This window comes from Balaenoptera acutorostrata, chromosome 17 (genome assembly GCF_949987535.1).
Source record: "Balaenoptera acutorostrata chromosome 17, mBalAcu1.1, whole genome shotgun sequence".
NCBI classification, from domain to species: Eukaryota; Metazoa; Chordata; class Mammalia; order Artiodactyla; family Balaenopteridae; genus Balaenoptera; species Balaenoptera acutorostrata.
Window position 1 is genome coordinate 25,953,884 of NC_080080.1, and position 20,048 is coordinate 25,973,931.

General features: G+C 33.3%; 1 protein-coding gene across 3 annotated transcripts in view; it reads left to right on the forward strand.

Moving 5' to 3' along the window:
* CSMD3 (CUB and Sushi multiple domains 3) overlaps nucleotides 1-20,048 on the forward strand; it is a 1,183,499-nt gene that overhangs the window by 1,023,538 nt on the left and 139,913 nt on the right. For all 3 annotated transcript variants that reach the window (XM_007188796.2, XM_007188797.2, XM_028168178.2), the window contains 2 exons: nucleotides 987-1,083; nucleotides 3,324-3,428. In XM_007188796.2, the coding sequence (XP_007188858.2) occupies nucleotides 987-1,083; nucleotides 3,324-3,428 (202 nt within the window). The remainder of the gene's footprint in view (nucleotides 1-986; nucleotides 1,084-3,323; nucleotides 3,429-20,048) is intronic.

Consider the following 20,048-nt stretch of genomic DNA (forward strand, 5'->3'; position numbering starts at 1 on the left):
TTAGTGAATGAGTGTGATGCTTACATCTATAGCAGACTTTAGCTAAATAAAAATAAATTTATTTTAGTAAGGCTATTCCTTTATCTCCTCCTAAACTATAAAATATGTAATAAAGAAAAACAGATAATATCCACAGTTGTGAGGGTTTTCTGGGTTCTTGCAGAAGCTCAAGCTGTGCCAAGTGAAGTGCAACAAAGGGACACATGCCTCTTTCTTTAAATAAAACCTAATAGACATGAGAGGATTATACTCCAGCATTTTCCTTATCAACTTAATGGACCTTCACAGTGATTTAGTTATTACGATGCCATTTATAAAAATGTAGCTATTTATAAAAATAATCTTTAAAAGACGTACCCAAATCAGTTATAAAGTATTATTTTCGGTTATCCATATTGAAATTTATTAAATATGCACATAGGGGATTATTATGTTAATTTTTTAAAATAAAATAAAGACAGGAAATTTAGCAAAGGTAATGCAAAGTAAAGCATAATAAAATGTATCCAGGATAAACCTCGTTCAAAACATATATATATTATAGGGTCTTGTATGCTTATGTGGTCCTCAATGTGGACCACACACCTGAGTATTTCCTAATAGGTAAAGCAAATGAGAAAACTCAGTCACTGACAAGAATCAAACATCCAAAACAAAAAAGTTAAACAACTGTTTTGGAACATGCCTTGATTCAGATTCCAGGCACTAAGACATTAGATTAATCCAAAGCTGAGATAGTGATAGACATTCTCAATGTTATACCCATAGTGAACACTGCTAGATGCCTCAGAGGCTTTTATTATAAAAGTTAGTGCATGTAGGCCAGTGCCATAAAGGCAAAGATCAGTTCTGTTAAAGTCCTTCCATGAAGGGCCACAATGATATGGTCCAGGCTTGGAGCTCTCTCATCCAGAGGAGATAAGCAGACTATAGTATATGTATCTCATTAGAAGTATATGTTCTTACCAGTAATTATTATTTCATAGGTGCAAGTTGTCAGCTTTGCTACAGAACATAATTGGGATTCTCTGGACTTTTACGATGGGGGAGACAACAATGCTCCAAGACTTGGAAGTTATTCAGGTAAATGAGAGAGCTGACCTTAGTTAAAATACATTGTAATTAGGAATGTAAGACCTCTCTCTCTCTTTGAAGAACTTCCTAGAACTCTGACTTGGTGGTTTTAATTTTGCTTTTTGCAAACTGTATGCAATGAACTAAATTACAAGGTTAGAAGTTTGAAAGGCTTTAAAGGTAATGAAATTGAAATTGATGTTTAAGACCTTACTATAGTGTTACTATATTTGTGTAATTATTTATTGATGTTTTTGTGTTACTCGTATTATTTTTAGCTGAGCTATGGTTCAGGAGTAGTATGTATGCCCCTCTCCCTTAAAAAAAAGGATGAGTAGTAATAGTTAAAAATTAGACAGTGCTTGGTAATTATGGTATATTCACTTAATAGAATGTTATGCAGCCATTAAAACAATTATAGAGACTATGTAACAACATGGTAAATGCTACAAGGTACTGTTGAGTGAGAATAAAAATACAAAATTAATTCTATGAAATGAATTAAATTATATAAAATTCATACTATATACATATGTACCAAGACCAGAAGTTTTAAAAATTTCTTATGGTTTTTAAAGGTAGTTTATGCATTTATCTAACAGCTTCTTATAGCATATTTAGGATAAAATGAAGTTTTACTTTAATTTTAACTGTACGTTTTCCTTTAATTTTGATTATAGTGTTTAACCCTAGAAATATAAATATAGCTAAACTATAAACTTACATATTTCAGATATACTGAAAGAATTTTTAATGGTATTAAGTTTTTAATAGATTTTAAAATGGAGTATGTTAACCTATTTTTCAGCATCACTGTTGAGGAAAGAAAAGAAGAAATATCTAGAGGAGTGATTTGGTTTAGGCATTAAAAATATTTTAGATATAGATTGAGAGAGAAATTTTTCTTGGAAAAATTGTATAAATTTTTGAGTATGCATTTGTCTATAATAGACTAGGTGTAATACTTCCTGAATAATAAATACAATAATGAAGATGATGAAAGTGATAAATAATAACAGCTGTTGATTACCAGGTGCTAGCTCTGCGTGAAGCTTGTCATACATTTCCTCATTTGATCTTTTTAGCAGTCCTGGTAGGAGATTGACACTAAGAGAAATTGTTGCCCGAGGTCGTACAGCTAATGTTAGAATGAGACTGGGACCCAGCTGGTGTGACTCCAGAGTCAGAGCTCTTAATCACTAAGATCCTCAGACACCAAAGGCAGTTTGAGTGACCTTTGTGTTTCTGTTTACCTCTGTCTTCAGTGATTCAGTTAGGACACTATAGACAGAGCAAGTTCAGGGGGGAAAAAAAAAGCAATCGTGTGTTCTTTAATGAGTTTGTCCTGGTTTCTCTTATAGAAGGCTCAGTGGTTAAGGTTCATAGAGTTGTGTGAAGTGTAAAGTAACTAGAAAATTACAAAAAAAATTGTTTGCAACACTATCAACTCAGATGTTTGTTGAACTTTATCTTGAGACCATTGACAGTTATTTTTATGGTTGTCTTTTGAAACTGCTTGAATTGTAATCTTAAGGATCTTGAACTATTACTCAATGTCAAATAGTCAATAAGTAATTGGTTCAAGCAGATATGTTATATTTTCAACTCAGTAATTGAATAATTAAAGTTGATTTCCTGTCGAAGTTCAGAAGAACACGATTATAAAGCATTTGCTAAGAGACAAGGCTGACACAAGTTCATAATTGGCATCTTTTTGAATGCTAACTACCAGCTTTGCTGTCAGGGTGTAAGACACATCAAGATACTTGACCTGGTATAGAACATAAATGTATATATTTAAATATCATAATAAAGGCCAATAAATGAATATATCTTTAAGCCCATACAAAATTTTGTTATTATACCATAAAAATTGCATGCAGACTTTAAAACTAAGTTTATTATTAGCTTGTACATGAACTATTGAAATCCACATGAAATTCAAAATATTTATTTTAGGTGACTAGTAAAATTTACTGCTTTGATTTTCACCAGCTTTCTTTTTTTTGCTCCTACCTATTTTTAGGGAGCAATTTAATGTGCTCTTGAAGGTCTGTCTCCTTGGAGATAGTCAAGAACAGTAATATGAAAGACAAATATGTGAGAAATATTTTTATTTAAAAATTTTGTAAAACACTTTACTAATATATAATTTCAGTGCTAACTTATTGTCTAATTAATAGTTAACTTAGTTTTATTATAATACTTATTATGTGATCACTGAACTACTTTTTCAATTATCGTTTCAGGAACAACAATACCCCATCTTTTGAATAGTACATCTAATAATCTATATCTAAATTTTCAATCAGACATCAGTGTTTCTGCTGCAGGATTTCACCTTGAATACACAGGTAAATATAATATCATGTGCTATTCAGGAAAATTAAGAAATTTATATTAATTTTAAATATTACTTTTCTGAATATAGAAAGTTAATGGACTTTGTCAAAAGAGAACATTTGGGCTTACTTTCTTAAGATTTTTGAAGTGTTTCTTCAACTACAAAATTATATGTATAAAGTTCTGATTATTTTCATTAGAATTTACATTTTCTTTTTTTTTTTTAAGTGTAAGTATACTTAAGATAAGATTTACCCTCTTAACAAAAGTTTTAAGTGCACAATACAGTAGTGTTAGCTATAGGTGCAGTGTTGTACAGCAGATCTCTAGAGCTTATCCATCTTGCATAACTGAAACTTTATGCCCATTGAACAGCAACTCTGCATTTCTCCCTCCTCTCAGCCTCTGGAAACCAACATTCTACTTTATATTTCTATGAGTTTGACTATTCTAGATACTTCATATAAGTGATATCATGTAGTATTTGTGCTTCTGTGTCTGGCTTATTTCACTTAGCATAATGTCCACCAAGTGCACCCATGTTGTCACATACGACAGAATTTTTTTCTCCTTTTTAAGACTGAATAATATTCCATTGTATGTATGTAATGTATTTTCTTTATCCATTCCTCCCTTGATGGACGTTTGGGTTGTTTCCATATCTTAGCTATTGTGAATAATGCTGCAGTGAACATGGGAGTGCAGATATCTCTTTGAGATTCTGATTTCTTTTGGAAATATACCCAGAAATGGGATTGCTAGATCATAAGGTAGATCTACTTTTAATTTTTTTGAGGAACCTCTATAGTGTTTTCCACAGTGTCTATACCATTTTACCTTCCAACCAACGATGTATAAAGGTTCCAATTTCTCCGTATTCTCACCAACACTTACCATTTTCTTTTTAAGATAAATAAGAGCATTTTATAGTTATCATGGAGAGTACAAATCATAACAAAAACTCCAGTTTTGAGTATTTTTGCACCAAATGACATAACAACAACAATTCTTAAAGTAAATCAGCATGAGCTATAAGAAGAAATAAACAAAAAAGCATTATGAAATTTACCAAAATTGATACTAGTAAAGACGGATATTCTAAATAGACCAATTATCATAGGACCAATATAGACAATAGTTATTAAAATACAAAAAAAAAATACCTGGTCCAAAAGGCTTCACACAGAAATATTACCAAATCTTTAAAAACCAGGTAATCACAGCGCCATTTAAATTATTCCATCTACTTTTTGTGGAGTATACCATAGGTTCCAATACTTGTCTCAGTATAAAACTATAAAACAGCCTCTTTTATGAATATGATGCAAATGTTTTAGTTTTCCAGCTTGTTAAGATTTAACTAACATATAACATTGTGTAAGTTTAAAATATACAATGTGAGTTGTTCAGAATGTAAATTGGTGCAGCCACTATGGAAAACAGTATGGAGGCTCCTTAAAAAACTAAAAATAGAGTTGCCATATAATCCAGCAGTCCCACTCCTCATATATCCAAAGAAAACTAAAGTTCAAAAAGATGCATGCACCCCAATGTTATACAACACTGTAAATCAACTATACTTCAATTAAATAAATAAATAAATAAATAAATAAATAAATAAATAAATAAATAAAATATATGATGTGTTGATTTGATACATGTATCTATTGCAAAATGATTACCACAATAGGGATAGTTAATACTTCCATTACTTCACATAATCACCTTTCGTTTTCTGTGATGAGAACATTTAAGATCTAGTCTCCTAGTAACTTTGAATGATTCAATATCATTAACTATAGTCACCATGCTGTACATTGGATCCCCAAAACTATTCATCTTATAACTGGAAGTTTGTACCCTTTGATTCACATCTCCCCATTTCTCCCAATCCCAGCCACTGACAACCACCATTCTACTCATTGTTTCTAATAGTTTGTCTTTTTTAGATTCTACATGTAACTGAGATCATATGGTATTTGTTTCCTCTGAGTTATTTCACTTAGCATAATAACCTGGAGGTCATTTTTTGTTATTGCAAATGGCAGGATTTCCTTCTTTTACGTGGTTGGATAATATTTCATTGTATATATGTACCACATCTTTTTTTTACTCATCTGTAGAAAGACACTTAGGTTGTTTTCATATCTTGGCTATTACAAATAATGCTGCAATGAACATGTAGTGTAGATATCTCTTTGAGATCCTGATTTCATTTCCTTTGAATATATACTAAGAAGTGGGATTGCTGGATCATATGATAGTTCTATTTTTAATTTTTTGAAGAACCTCCATACTGTTGTCCATAGTGGCTGTACCAATATTCATTTCCACATCTATAGGTGGCTTTGGGTAGTATGGACAGTTTGGCAATATTAGTTCTTCCTATTAATGAATATGGAATATTTTCCCATTTATTTGTGTATTCTACAGATTTTTTTTCATCAATATCTTATGAGTTTTATTGTACAGATGTTTTACCACCTTGGTGAAATTTGTTCCTATTTTACTGTTTTTTTCCAATGCTATTATAAATGGAATTGTTTTCTTTCTTTCTTTTTTAGATATTTTGTGGTTATTGCATAGTATCACAACTGATTTCTTTATGTTGATTTCATATGCTGCATTTTTATTAAATTGATTTATTCTAACATTTTTTGGTGGCATCTTTAGGATTTTTCTCTATATAAGATCATATCATCTTCCAAAATAGACAATTTTCCTTTTACTTTTCTATTTGGAAGCCTTTCATTTCTTCTTCTTGCCTAATTGCTCTGACTAGGACTTCCAGTACTATGTTGAATAGGAGTCATGAGAGTGGTCACCCTTAGTCTTGTTCTTAATCATAGATGAAAAACGTTTAACCTTTCACCATTGAGTGTGATGTTAGCTGTGGGTTTTTCATATGTGGCCTTTATTATGTCTTGGTAGGCTGTATGTTTCTTGGAATTTATCCATTTCTTCTAGGTTATCTAATTTGTTGGTGTGTAATTGTTCATAGCAGTCTCTTATGATCCATTGTATTTCTGTGGTATCAGTGTAATGCCCTCTCTTTCATTTCTGATTTTATTTATTTGAGTTCTCTTTCTCTCTTTTTTTAAATCTATTTAAAGTTTTCTAAATTTTGTTTATGTTTTAAAAACCAGCTCCTTGTTTCTTTGGTCTTTTCTATTGTTTTTATATTCTTCTATTTTATTTCTGCTTTGATAATGGTTATTTTCTTCATTTTGCTAACTTTTGGTTTAGTGTATTCTTTTTCTAGTTCCTTGAGTTGTAAATTTAGCTTTTTTTTTTTTTTTTTGAGATCTTTCTTTTTTCTTAATGCAGGCATTTATTGCTATAAAATTCCCCCTCAGAATGGCTTTTGTTGCATCCCGTAAGTTTGGGTATATTGCATTTCTGATTTTGTTTCTTTCAAGATATATTTTGATTTCTTCTTTGACTCATTGGTTGTTCAGGAGTGTATTGTTTAATTTCAAATAGTTATGGATTTTCCAGTTTTCCTCCTGTTACTGATTTCTATTTTCATGTCATTGTGGTCAAAAGAGATGTTTGATATGATTTCAATCTTAAATTTGATAAGACTTTTTTTGTGACATAATGTGTGATGTATCATGTAGAATATTCTGTTTGAACTTGAGAAGAACTTGCAATCTGCTACTTTGGAAGGAATGCTTTGTATATGTCTCTTCGGTCTATGTGGTCTAATGTATAGTTCCAATTCAATGTTTTCTTAATGATTTTATGTCTGGATGATCTATCTGTTGTTGAAAGTGGGGTATTGAAGTCCCCTACTATTATTGTATTGTCTATGTCTCCATACAGAACTGTTAACATTTGCTTAATATATTTGTTTGCTCTGATGTTCGGTGCATATATATTTATGATTGTTATATTCCCTTTTACTTCCCTTTTATGTTTTTGATGTCACAGTTTACCTCTTCAATATTTTGTATTTATTAACAAATTATTGTAGCTATAGTTATTTTTAAAACTTTTGTCCTTTAACTTTTATGCTAGTTAAATGGTTAATCCACCCCCATAGTATTAGAGTATTCTGAATTTGAATATATACTTGCCTTTACCAGTGTGTTATACATTTTCATGTTTTCATGTTATTAATTAGTGTCCTTTCATTTCAGCTTGAAGAACTCCTTTCAGTATTTTTTGTAAGGCATGTCTAGTAGTGATGAACTCCCTCAGCTTTTGTTTGTCTGGGAACATCTTTATCTTGCCTTCCTCTGAAGTCCTCTGGTGAACTGCTTTGCTGTATAGAATGTTTTTGCTTGGCAGTGTTATTCTTTCAGCACTTTGAATATAACATCCCTCTCTGTCCATGCATGTAAGGTTTCTCCAGAGAGAGTTGCTGAAAACCTTATGCAAGTTTCCTTGTAAGTTACAAGCTTTTTTTCTCTTACTACTTTTTTTTTTCTCTTACTACTTTTAAGATTCTCTAGTTGTCACTGATTTTCTACAGTTTTATTGTAATTCATATTGTAGAAGATCTCTCTAAGTTGAGTTTGTTTGGGGACCCATGACTTTTATGAACATGACTGTTGAGATCTCTCCCCAGATTTGGGAAGTTCTCAGCCACTATTTCTTTAATAAGCTTTCTGTTCCCATCTTTCTCTTTTCTCCTTCTGGTAGTCCAGTAATTCAGAGATTCTTTTCTTTTGATAATATTTCATAGATCATTTAGGCTTTCTTCACTCTTTAAATTTTTCTTCTCATGTTCTCCTCTGATTACATGAATTTCAAGCATCCTCTCTTCTAATTCACAGATTCTTCTACTTGAGCTCTCTTTTGCATTTTTTATTCATTAGGTGCATTTTTCAGCTCAAGAATTTCTGTTTGATCCTTTTTTATAATTTCTATCTCTGTTAAACTTCTCATTTTGATCATGTATTGTTTTCCTGGTTTTGTTCAATTAATTTTTGTGTTTTCTTGTAGCTCCTTCAGCTTCCTAAAAATTTTGAATTCCTTTCTGGGTAAATTACAGATCTCCATGTCTTTGGGGTTGGTTACTCTCCTGGCTGACTTCAGGAGAGAAGTACTTTTCCTGAGACCTGCTAGGGATTCTGAAGGTTTTTTATACCTTCTATGGATATGCATGCTCCACACTTCTTGCTCCCTCTTGTGGCAGAATTCTTAAGCTTGTATGACTTCTCTCAATCCTGTAGAGCCAGGACATGTGCTTACAACCTCCCTTTTGCTTTCCCAAGGGTAGTGATAAATGCTCAATTTTGTAGTCTTTTCCAGATCCACAGAATCAGGCCAGATTTCTGTGAATGCTCACCAGCCATCTGCAAAAGCTTGCCCATGGTCCAGCTAGAGGGATCCATAGGCAAGGTGTCCCCACTGGCTCATGGGTGTGCCTCCTGATGGAGTCTCTGAATTGTTTAATAAGATCCATATCCCCTTGATATGTCCCTTTCTGAGCCCTGGCTTCTCTTTTCCAGTTATTCACAGTGCATGTCATAACTCAGTACTCAGGTTGAGGTGATAGAAAAATGAGCCTCTTTCCTATTTGGTAGCATCCCGCACAGCTGGGGAAGTCAGGCATGCACTCACAGACTCTTACTTCCCCCACAGGAGAAGTCATGGGTCAAAAAGGGATCTCTTGGCACCAAACCCTGTTCCCTTGGGGGAAGGGTGGAGCAGGTAAAGTCAAGCTGTTCCTCCTACTCTGTGTCCAATCTTGAATTTTTGCTCTAATGATGTGCTGGAACTTCTCTGCTGGACTCCTTTACTTCCACAAGAGTCTCTCCTTCATGGGTGATTGTGCAATCAGTGTTCTTCAGAGGCTCCCAGACCGTGGCTTGAGAGGGGATGGAGCTAGCTCAAGGAGAACTTTAGGGTCCACAGCTAGGACCAAGGTCTGTAAGCCTATTGCCTGACGAACGGGTAAGTGAGAGTCCTCCTGGGTCTCTTGGCATATGGTACTGGTGAGAGAACCAAAAGCAAATGGGGTGTTGATAAGTTATCAGGGCTTTGGAATTATTTCTGAGTTAGCCACCTGGGTCTGACTCAAATGACTCTTTTCAAAATGGCTCTCCTTTTTCTTGCACTGAACTGGGGTTTCCTAATCTCCTACCTGTATTCCCACATATCCCACAGGCACTCTTGTCCATGGATGATTGCCATATTGTTGTTGCTGAGGAAAGAATGTGAATGAGAATGAGAAACATATTAGGCCATCTTGCTGACATCACTCCTCTTTTTTTTTTGACAACAGCTATCCTAATTAGGTGTGAGGTGATATCTCATTGTGGTTTTGAGTTGCATTTCCCTAAAGATTAGAGATGTTGAGAATCTTTTCCTATCCCTGTTGGACATTTGTATGTCATCTTTGGAGAAATGTCTGTTCAAGTCCTTTGCCCGTTTCTTACCATTTTTGATTGGATTATTTTTTTTTTATCAAGTTGTAGGAGTTCATTATGTATTTTGGATATTAACACTGTATTATATATGCAGTTTGAAAATATTTTCTCCCATTCTTTAGGTGACTTTTTAACTCTGCTGATTGTTTGCTGTGCAGCAGCATTTTAGTTTGATGTAGTCCACTTTTTAATTTTTGCTTTTGTTGCCCTGTGCTTTAATGTCATATCCAAGAAATCATTGCCAGGACCAGTATCACGATGCCTTTTTCCTGTTTTCTTCTAGGAATTTTACATTTTCAGTTCTTATTTTTAAGTTTTTAATTCATTTTGAATTAATTTTATATATGAAGTAAGATAAGTTTCTAATTTCATTATTTTGCGTATGGCTATCCAGTTTTCCCAGCATCATTTGTCGAAGAGATTATCCTTTCCCCATTGTATATTTTTGCACCCTTGTCAAAGATAAGTTAACTGTGTGGGGGTTTATTTTTGGACTCACTCCTCTGTTCCATTCATCTATATGTCTATATTTATGCCAGCACCATACTGTTTTAATTATTGTAGCTTTTGTAGCTATATTTTGATATCATGAAGTGTGATATCACTTTGTTCATCTTTTTCAACATTGATTTGGCTATTTTGGATCTTTTGAGATTCCTTATGAATTTTAGGTTTATCTAATTCAGTAAAAAACACCATTGAGATTTTGATAGAAATTGCATTGAATTTATAGCTCATATTTAAACAATATTAAGCCTTATAATTCGTGAACACAGAATATCTTTACACTTATTTGTATCTTTTAAAATTTCTTTCATGAATAGTCCATAGTTTTCAGAGTAAAAGCCTTTCTCCTTCTTGGCTAAGTGTTTTCCTAAGTATTTTATTCTTTCTAGTGCTACCGTAAATGGGAACATTTTATTTATTTATTTATTATAAATGTATTTGTTTACTTATTTATTTTTGGCTGGGTTGGATCTTCATTGCTGCATGGGGGTTTTCTCTAGTTGTGGCAACCGGGGGCTACTGTTTGTTGCAGTGCATGGGCTTCTCATTGCAGTGGCTTCTCTTGTTGTGGAGCACAGGCTCTAGGTGTGTGGGCTTCAGTAGTTGTGGCACACAGGCTCAGTAGTTGTGGCTCACGGGCTCTAGAGTGCAGGCTCAGTAGTTGTGGTGCACGGGCTTAGTTGCTCTGCAGCATGTAGGATCTTCCCGGACCAGGGATCAAACCAGTTGCCCCTGCATTGGCAGGTGGATTCTTAACCATTGCCCCACCAGGTAAGTCCCAGGGAACATTTTAAAATTTTCCTTTCAGAATAGTTTGATGTTAGTGTCAGTGTATCAATTATGACTGATTTCTGTGTGTTGATTTTGTATCCAGAAACTTAACATAATTCATTTATTAGTACTAACAGTATTCCTTTGAAGTTAGGGTTTTCTACATCTTATGATCATGTCATCTTTAAACAGCTACCTTTAATTTTTACTTTCTGATTTGCATGCTTTTTATGGCTTTTTCTCACCTAATTTCTTTGTATATGATTCCACTATTATGTTAGTAGAAGTGTTAAAAGTCGGCATCCTTACCTTGCTCCTGATCTTAGATGAAAAGCTTTCAGTTTTTTACTGTTGAATGTGATGATAGTTGTGGGATTTTCATATATGGCCTGTATTTTGAGGTACATTCTTCTATATGTAATTTTTGAGAGTTTTTATTATGAAAGAATTTTGTATTTTGTCAAATTCTTTTTTCTGCATCTATTGAGATGGTCATCTGTTTTTATCCTTCATTCTGCTAATTGGTGTATCATGTTTACTGATTGAATCGTCTTTGTATCCCTGGAATAAATTCCACTTGGTCATGGTGTATGGTCCTTTTGATGTGCTGTTTAATTTGGTTTGCTAGTATTTTGCTGTGGATCTTTGCATCTCTATTCATCAGGCATATTGTCCTACAGTTTTCTTGTAGTGCCTTTGGCTATGTTTTCAGGGTGATGCTGGACTCATGAAATGAATTTGTGACTGTTCCCCCTTCAGTGTTTTGCAAAAGTTTGAGTAGATTCAGTGTTAATTCTTTAAATGTTTGGTAGAATTCACCCATGAAGTCATCTGGTCCTGGGCTTTTCTTTGTTGGGAGGTTTTTGATTATTGAGTCAATATCCTTATTCATTAGTGGTCTATTCAGACTTTCTATTTATTCATGAATTAGTCGTGGTAGGTTATATGATTTTATAAGTTTACCCATTTTTTTTTAGGTTATCTAATTTGTTGGTGTCCAGTTGTTCATAGTAGTCTCTTACTATCATTTGAATTTCTGTGGTATCAATTGTAGTGACTCCTGTTTCATTACAAGTATTTTCAAATTGTGATAAAAAGAACTGGATCCTGAAGAAATTTTAAAACTGAAATTGGAGTAAGTGGCTTTTCTTGTTGGCATAGAAAATATATATTTGTCTCCCAACTTCCTAGAAAACTTTCAAACACAAAAAAGGCTTACATACTCTAATTAAATACATATATGAGACAGTGTGTTTTTTGCTACATAAAATTATCACAAGTGTAACTGGGTGATTATTTTGGAAATTTGGGGTTTATTTACTGTTTCCCTAGAATGTAAGCTCCAGGAAGACAGGATTGGCCATTAGTACAAGACCATGTCCACTTAGGGTATCCTTTTGTCTCTTGCACTGAGACCAGTCCTTGAATCTTATAATGCATTCACAACACATTTGTTGGCTGAGTAAAGAATAAGTGACAGAACACCTAGAAGCAAAAGGTAACAAATATGTAATGTTGATATATATCATTGACATCAGTATACCTACACCTATGCTAGTGTTCATAGAGGAATTTAGCACGTTGGTCTGTACACATTTTATAATTCTGTTGGTTTTTGCTTTCTGAAGGTATCCCATTGAGTACTATCTCCTCAATATCACTTTGTCCAGGCCACTCAATCCATCATTGTAACATCATTACTTACACAGGAAGATCTGATAGAAAAGAAATGCCCTGTGGAAACGAACAGAGGCTACAACAACGATGGGCATGTACTAAATAAATAGTAATTAATTGATTTTTGACAATTATTTTTGTTTTATGTTGAGGTTCGTTTTCCAGCTATTGCTAACCTCAGATATAGTAAATGTATCATTGTGGTGTAAATAGGTGACAAATAAGTACAAAAAGTTTCATTCATTCATTTTTTATTCAACCAATAAATATTTTTGAATGCCTACTATATGATAGGCACAATGCTCCATATGGAAAGTGCAAAGGTAAATATGTCACAGTATCATTTTTGAGGAGATCACAGTCTAGTAGAAGAGACAGAGATAAGCAATAATACAGTGCTATGAATACAGGAATAGAGATATTTACAGTAGAATGCATGAAAGCAATAAGAAATCAGCTGCATTTAAGAAGTTCAGGAAATACTTCAAATAGTAGGTAATACTTTGGCTGAATCTTAACAAATAACCAGGAGTTTTACAGTTAAACAAGGAAGAGTGGATATTTTTAACATGCAAACTTCAGGTTTAGACAGAGCTATGATACATGGCACGTTACAAGGATTGCAACTAGTTCAGTAGGCTGGTGCATAAGGTTTGTGACAGCACCAGGAACTGTGGCTGCTTATATAGGCAGGACTACTCCTGAAAGGTATGGAATGTCATAATCAGAAATTTGACATCATTATAGGTGATGCAGTTCAAAAGCAGCATATGTTTTGATAGTTATTCATGATACAAACTATTAAATTATCATAATAACAAAGAAATTTAAGAAATATTTTAGTCTATTTTATATAACTTTCAAATTTCTAATATAAAATATTTTTTTGAATGCCAAAAAGGTCCTTTATTTGTATAAGGTAAACAGCATAGGGACATTACAGTTTAATGGAATTATTTATCCAGTTATCTATAATATTTTTCAAACTGTTCTTTTGGTTAGAACCTCTTATTTATATCAATAAATGAAGGAAATTAAGCCATACCTTAACAAATAATAGGTGTTAATAATACCTAGTAGCTTGCCTCCTAGAACAAAGGATTGAGAGTTTGCTACTCTTAAGGGAAAACAGTGACTAGTGGATTTAAATCTCTCAATTTTAGGTCTTAGAAGCTAACATCTTTGACAGAGTAGGCAAAATATACTAGAAATATACAATTTAAGCATATTTAATTATGATATTTAATTTTAAAAGTAAAGTTGAGTACCTAACCATGTCAATGAAAGTCTGATTAGAACTGTAGAGGGACTGGAAGATGAATGAGATAAATCTCTGTCCTAATCAAGTGTAAACTTTATTACGTGAAATGTGTTTTTTCCCTATATTTGTGATTATTGTCCAACTATGTTACAACTAGATATTTCTGTAAGATGAGCAATCAGGGAATGCTAATATTTTCTAAATTAGTTATCTGAATACTACTCAAAAATGTGGGGAAGAACTTACATTGGTAACGAATGAGCATAAGAACAAGTGGTGTATCAATGTATCTTACAAACAGTTGCTTTAAATAATAAGACTACCAACTCTCCTAATGATCTAGAGGCTACTCATAGGGACTGGCATTTAATTTGTTAGAAATGAATTCACATAATCTAAAGTAAATGTTCACAAAATGATGCTTTAGTTTCAAACTGGTCCCCGGATACTTCTTAAGAATTATTAGATATCTGGATTCTCTACCCAAGAGAAAAACAAGCAAAAAACTAGGCATTGTATTTAGGCAATCTAAGGACAGTACTAACTATATTTTTCAAAAACCACAAAGTGGAATCCTCTTAGAAGATGATAAGATGATCACCACATTTTTAAACATTGTGTTGAGAGGCCTTAACTAAGCCATCAAAACATTTGCTGAATGCTCACTTTTTTTAAAATTGAAGTACAGTTGATTTGCAATACTGTGTTAGTTTCAGATGTACAGCAAAGTTATTCAGTTTTACATATATATATATTTATTTCAGATTCTTTTCCACTATAGGTTGTTACAAGATATTGAATATAGTTCCCTGTGCTATATAGTAAATCCTTGTTGTTTATATATTTTATGTATAGGGGTGTGTATCTGTTAATCCCATACTCCTAATTTATCCCTCCCACAACTCATTTCCCCTTTGGTAACCATAAGTTTGTTTTCTATGTCTGTGAGTCTGTTTCTGTTTTGTAAATAAGATCATTTGTGTTATTTTTTTAAATCCACATACAAGTGATATCATATGATAGTTGTCTTTGTCTGTCTTACTTCACTCAGTATGATAATCTCTAGGTCCATCCATGTTGCTGCAAATGGCAATATTTTATTCTTTTTTATGGCTGAGTAGTATTCCATTGTATATGAGACATTTTTATCCATTCATCTGTCAGTGGACATTTCGGTTGCTTCATATCTTGGCTATTGAAAATAGTGCTGCTATGAACATTGGGGTACATGTATCTTTTAGAATTAGAGTTTTTGTCTTTTCCAGATATATGCCAAGGAGTGGGATTGCTGGATCATATGGTAGTTCTATTTTTAGTTTTTTAAGGAACCTCCATACTGTTCTCTATAGTGGCTGTATCAATTTACATTCTCACCAACAGTGTAAGAGGGTTCCCTTTTCTCCATACCCTCTCCAGAATTTATTATTTGTAGACTTTTTGATGATGGCCATTTTGACCAGTGTGAGGTGATACTTCATTGTAGTTTTGATTTGTATTTCTCTAATAATTAGCGATGTTGAGCATCTTTTCATATGCCTGTTTGCCATCTGTATGAATTCTTTGGAATGTCTATTTAGGTCTTGAGTCAATTTTTTGATTGGGTTTTTTGGGTTTTTTTTTTTTGATAATGAGTTATATGAGCTATTTGTATATTTTGGAAATTAATCCCTTGTCAGTAGCATTGTTTGCAATATTTTTTCCCATTCCATAGGTTGTCTTTTCTTTTTCTTTTTTTTGGTTTTTATTTGAATTTTTGAATTTTATTTTATTTATTTTTTTATACAGCAGTTTCTTATTAGTCATCAGTTTTCTACACATCAGTGTATACATGTCAATCTCAATGGCCCAATACATCACACCACCACCACCACCCCCTGCCACTTTCCCCCCTGGGTGTCCATACATTTGTTCTCTACATCCATGTCTCAATTTCTGCCCTGCAAACTGGTTCATCTGTACCATTTTTCTAGGTTCCACATAAATGCATTAATATACGATATTCGTTTTTCTCTTTCTGACTTACTTCACTATGTATGACAGTCTCTAGATCCACCCACGTCTCAACAAATGACCCAATTTCGTTCCTTTTTATGGCTGAGTAATATTCCATTGTATATATGTACCACATCTTCTTTATGCATTCATCTGTCGATAGGCATTTAGGTTGCTTCCATGACCTGACTATTGTAAATAGTGCTGCAATGAACACTGGGGTGCATGTGTCTTTTTGAATTATGGTTTTCTTGGGGTATATGCCCAGTAGTGGGATTGCTGGGTCATATGGTAGTTCTATTTTTAGTTTTTTAAGGAACCTCCATACTGTTCTCCATAGTGGCTGTATCAATTTACATTCCCATCAACAGTGCAAGAAGGTTCCCTTTTCTCCACACCCTCTCCAGCATTTGTTGTTTGTAGATTTTCTGATGATGCCCATTCTATCCATAGGTTGTCTTTTCATTTTGTTTATGGTTTCCTTGGCTGTACAAAAGCTTATAAGTTTGATTGAGTCCCATTTGTTTATTTTTGCTTTTATTTCTTTTGCCTTGGGAATATGACCAAAGAAAATATTGCTACGATTTATGTCAGACAATGTTTTGCCTATGTTCTCTTCTAGGAGTTTTATGGTGTCACATCTTATATTTAGATCTTTAAACAATTTTGAGTTTATTTTTGTATATGGTGTGAGGGAGTGTTCTAACTTCATTGATTTACATGAGGCTGTCCAGCTTTCCCAACACCACTTGATGAAGAGACTGCCTTTTCTCCATTGTATATCCTTGTCTCCTTTTTTGAAGATTAATTGACCACAGGTGTGTGCGTTTATTTCTGGGCTCTGTATTCTATTCCATTGATATATACGTCTGATTTTGCACCAACACAATGCCATTTTGATTACTATAGTTTTGTAATATTGTTTGAAGTCTGGGAAGGGTTTGTTTTTTTTCCCTCAGGATTGCTTTGGTAATTCAGGGTCTTTTGTGGTTCCACATAAATTTTAAGACTATTTGTTCCGGTTCTGTGAAAAAGGTCATGGGTAATTTGATAGGGATCGCATCAAATCTGTAGATTGCTTTTGGTAGTATGGCCCTTCTAACAATACTAATTCTTTCAGTCCAAGTGAATGCTCTCTTTTAATAGGTACAAAATTCTAAAATAATCCCTGGATTAAGGTAAATATAATAAAAATACCAGTACTACAAAGAGCTTATAAAAGTATATTAAAACATTAATTTTTATCAAATTATAACTTAACAGAAGAAGTTAAAATATTCTCCAGGTAGAAAAAAACTTTCTTTTTGGAGAAATTAAATAAATGCCTCACTAAATAGTTACATGTGGTAATATTATCTGAAAAATATACTCCAGTTTTGTGTGTTGTTTTTAAATAAAGTCAGTGAACCTGAATTAAAATGGGAACTATAAATAGAGAAATGAAGAAATGTAGAGAATTATGTGAGAAAAAGAAAGAAAGTATGGGAAAAAAGAGCCCAAATAGGACAGAAGGACAGATAAAGAGAGGAGAGGAAAAAGAGATACATTTAGTGGACAGTAGAGAAATTGGTGCCGAAGAATGCCTACTGTTACTTTAATTAATTAAACAGATTTTGGAATATTCTAAATGCTTTCAAATCTATTGTCTAATCAGTAAGGGCATTAACATAGTATTTGCAAAATATTGAGTAAGTGCAAGAGAATGGGGAAAGATTGAACAAGGAAATTTAAATGGAACTTTACAGGATTAAAATGACTAATGACCTCTGCTCTAGTTTTTAAAGACAAATATATAAAACTAGCTATGGCATACCTTTTTAGCTGCTTTGTCAATAACATGTTGAAAAGCAGTTTCAATGGATTTGGTGGATCAAATGCTGGGTAGAGCAGCTGTGGTTTTGGTACAGTGTCCAGCAGGGCAATCTCAAAGTCTGTCTCTTCACTCTTTGCAAATTGAGTGTATTATTTCCAGAAACTTGAGAGAATATACCCAAACACAATGACTTTTTTGCAAATAATCTGACTTATTTGAGGAAAGGGCACCTTAATTTCTGTTTCAAAATGGTAATATCCACTTAGTGGAAGAATATTTTGTGGTAATGCAAGAGTCTGTCCACTTGTGGAGGCAGATTGTATTAACTAGACATAAAATTTTTAAAGAACTTCCTTATGTATTCAGAAGCCTCCCAAATCAGTGGTTGAGAGGTAAGAACACAATATCCTCTGTAAGAAAAAAACTATATTTTTAAAATGAGTATAAACAAGGACTTTAAGAAAAAATTTTTAAAATTTGTTTCAATATTTAGAAAAAGCAAAATGCTTAAGCAGTTGGGTACTGGGAAAAATAATTGTGTGTGTGTGTGTGTGTATTATAAACAAGGTAGTTATATTAGCTTTCCTCCATTGAGAAGACACTTATTTCACTGCACATCTTTGGTATTTCATTTCTTACAACCCCTGATATAACAGTTCTGCCCACAGGGTAACATAAGGAAGTAATCACATTGGGGAAATAACAGTCTCATAATCACACTATGAATACCAGCGACAGATGCAAAAGACATTAAGGTTTGCTGTAAAAATGACAGATTTCATGGGTTTTTTTTTTTTCTTTTAACCAAGAAAGTGGACTCTTTCTAAATTCCTAAAGGAATATTTTAAGTAGTAAATGTTTCAGGAAACATGGCAGATGTTCTTCTGTCTTGCGAAAAGGAAATTTGGCTGAGATTCCTTCTAGCAAGTGAGTATTTTCTCTGTCTGATTTTCCTACTCACTCATGAAGTTTTCAGAAAAAAACCAGTCTAGATTATCTGATGGCACATACTAGACAGATAGGCCTTGCTTTGTATTTACTTAAAAGGAAATACTGACAAATGGCTGATGTTTATCATATAGTACAATTTTTCTCCTTTAACTTGAGATCATGCCATTTTAACTTTGGGATTATGAGTATGATTATGATTATGATTATACAGATCTGATGTTCCTTCTGTCCAATTTATCCTTCTCATGCCTTGGTCTCGTTAATATTTCTAGAGGTCCATTTTGCTAACTTCATATTGTTTTCCTATTATCTACTAAAGAAAGGCAACAATTAATTTCCTCCCATAATTTTCCATCTCCTTATTGCTTCCAAAATATAAGCACAAACCTACTTGTTTATTAAATTTTTGTTGACTACCTACTAAATGTTAGGTATACTTTCTAGATGTTAGTGCTGCATATTTGCTTAAGACCCAGCGCTAAAAAAAAAAGCTTCAGACTGAGAGTAAGAACATGCAAATAGCAATAATTGCAAAATTACAGTGCAAACACAGGAACTATAGTTTAGGTAAATTGGTACTTCTCAGATAATTGTGCACTATAGTTATCTTGAAATCTTGTTAAAAATCCAGATGATGAGAATCCACCCTAACAGATTGTCAGTCTTTATGAGATTCAGCCAAGCATTTGCGCTTTTCACCAACCTTCCAAGATTACTCTCACAATGGCCAAAGTATGAGGACATCTTGTATAATGTAGGTGATGACACAGAGAAGGTAGTGATCAAAACTGTTAGGGGTTCCTGGTGGTAGAGTCAGGGAAGACTTCACAAAAGGACAAATCTAAGTCCTTTTGGCAGATAAGAATTAAAGTATATGTATGGAGATAGCTTGGTACTTTGAAGGGACCTCCTAGGATGTAGGTGGACATAAGATACTTTATTCTGGAATCAGACTTAGGTTTCTGTCTTGGAACTGCCATTTGATAGCCATGTGACATTAGGTGATTTGTAAGGTTCTCTAAGAACTCAGTTTCCTCACCTATAATATGTGATAATAATAGCATATAACTTGAAAGATTGTGTCAGAGTTAAATGAGATCATCCATGTAAAGTGTTTATCATAGGGCCAGGTACATAGTAAACCCTCAATAAACATCATCCTTTCCTGATAATGAGATGAACCCACATGACTGGGTTGTATTTGTCATTGTCATTGCATTTTAAGTGCCAGAAGATTAGATTAAGGAGATGACAGACAGGTTTATTTTGCAGAAAGAGG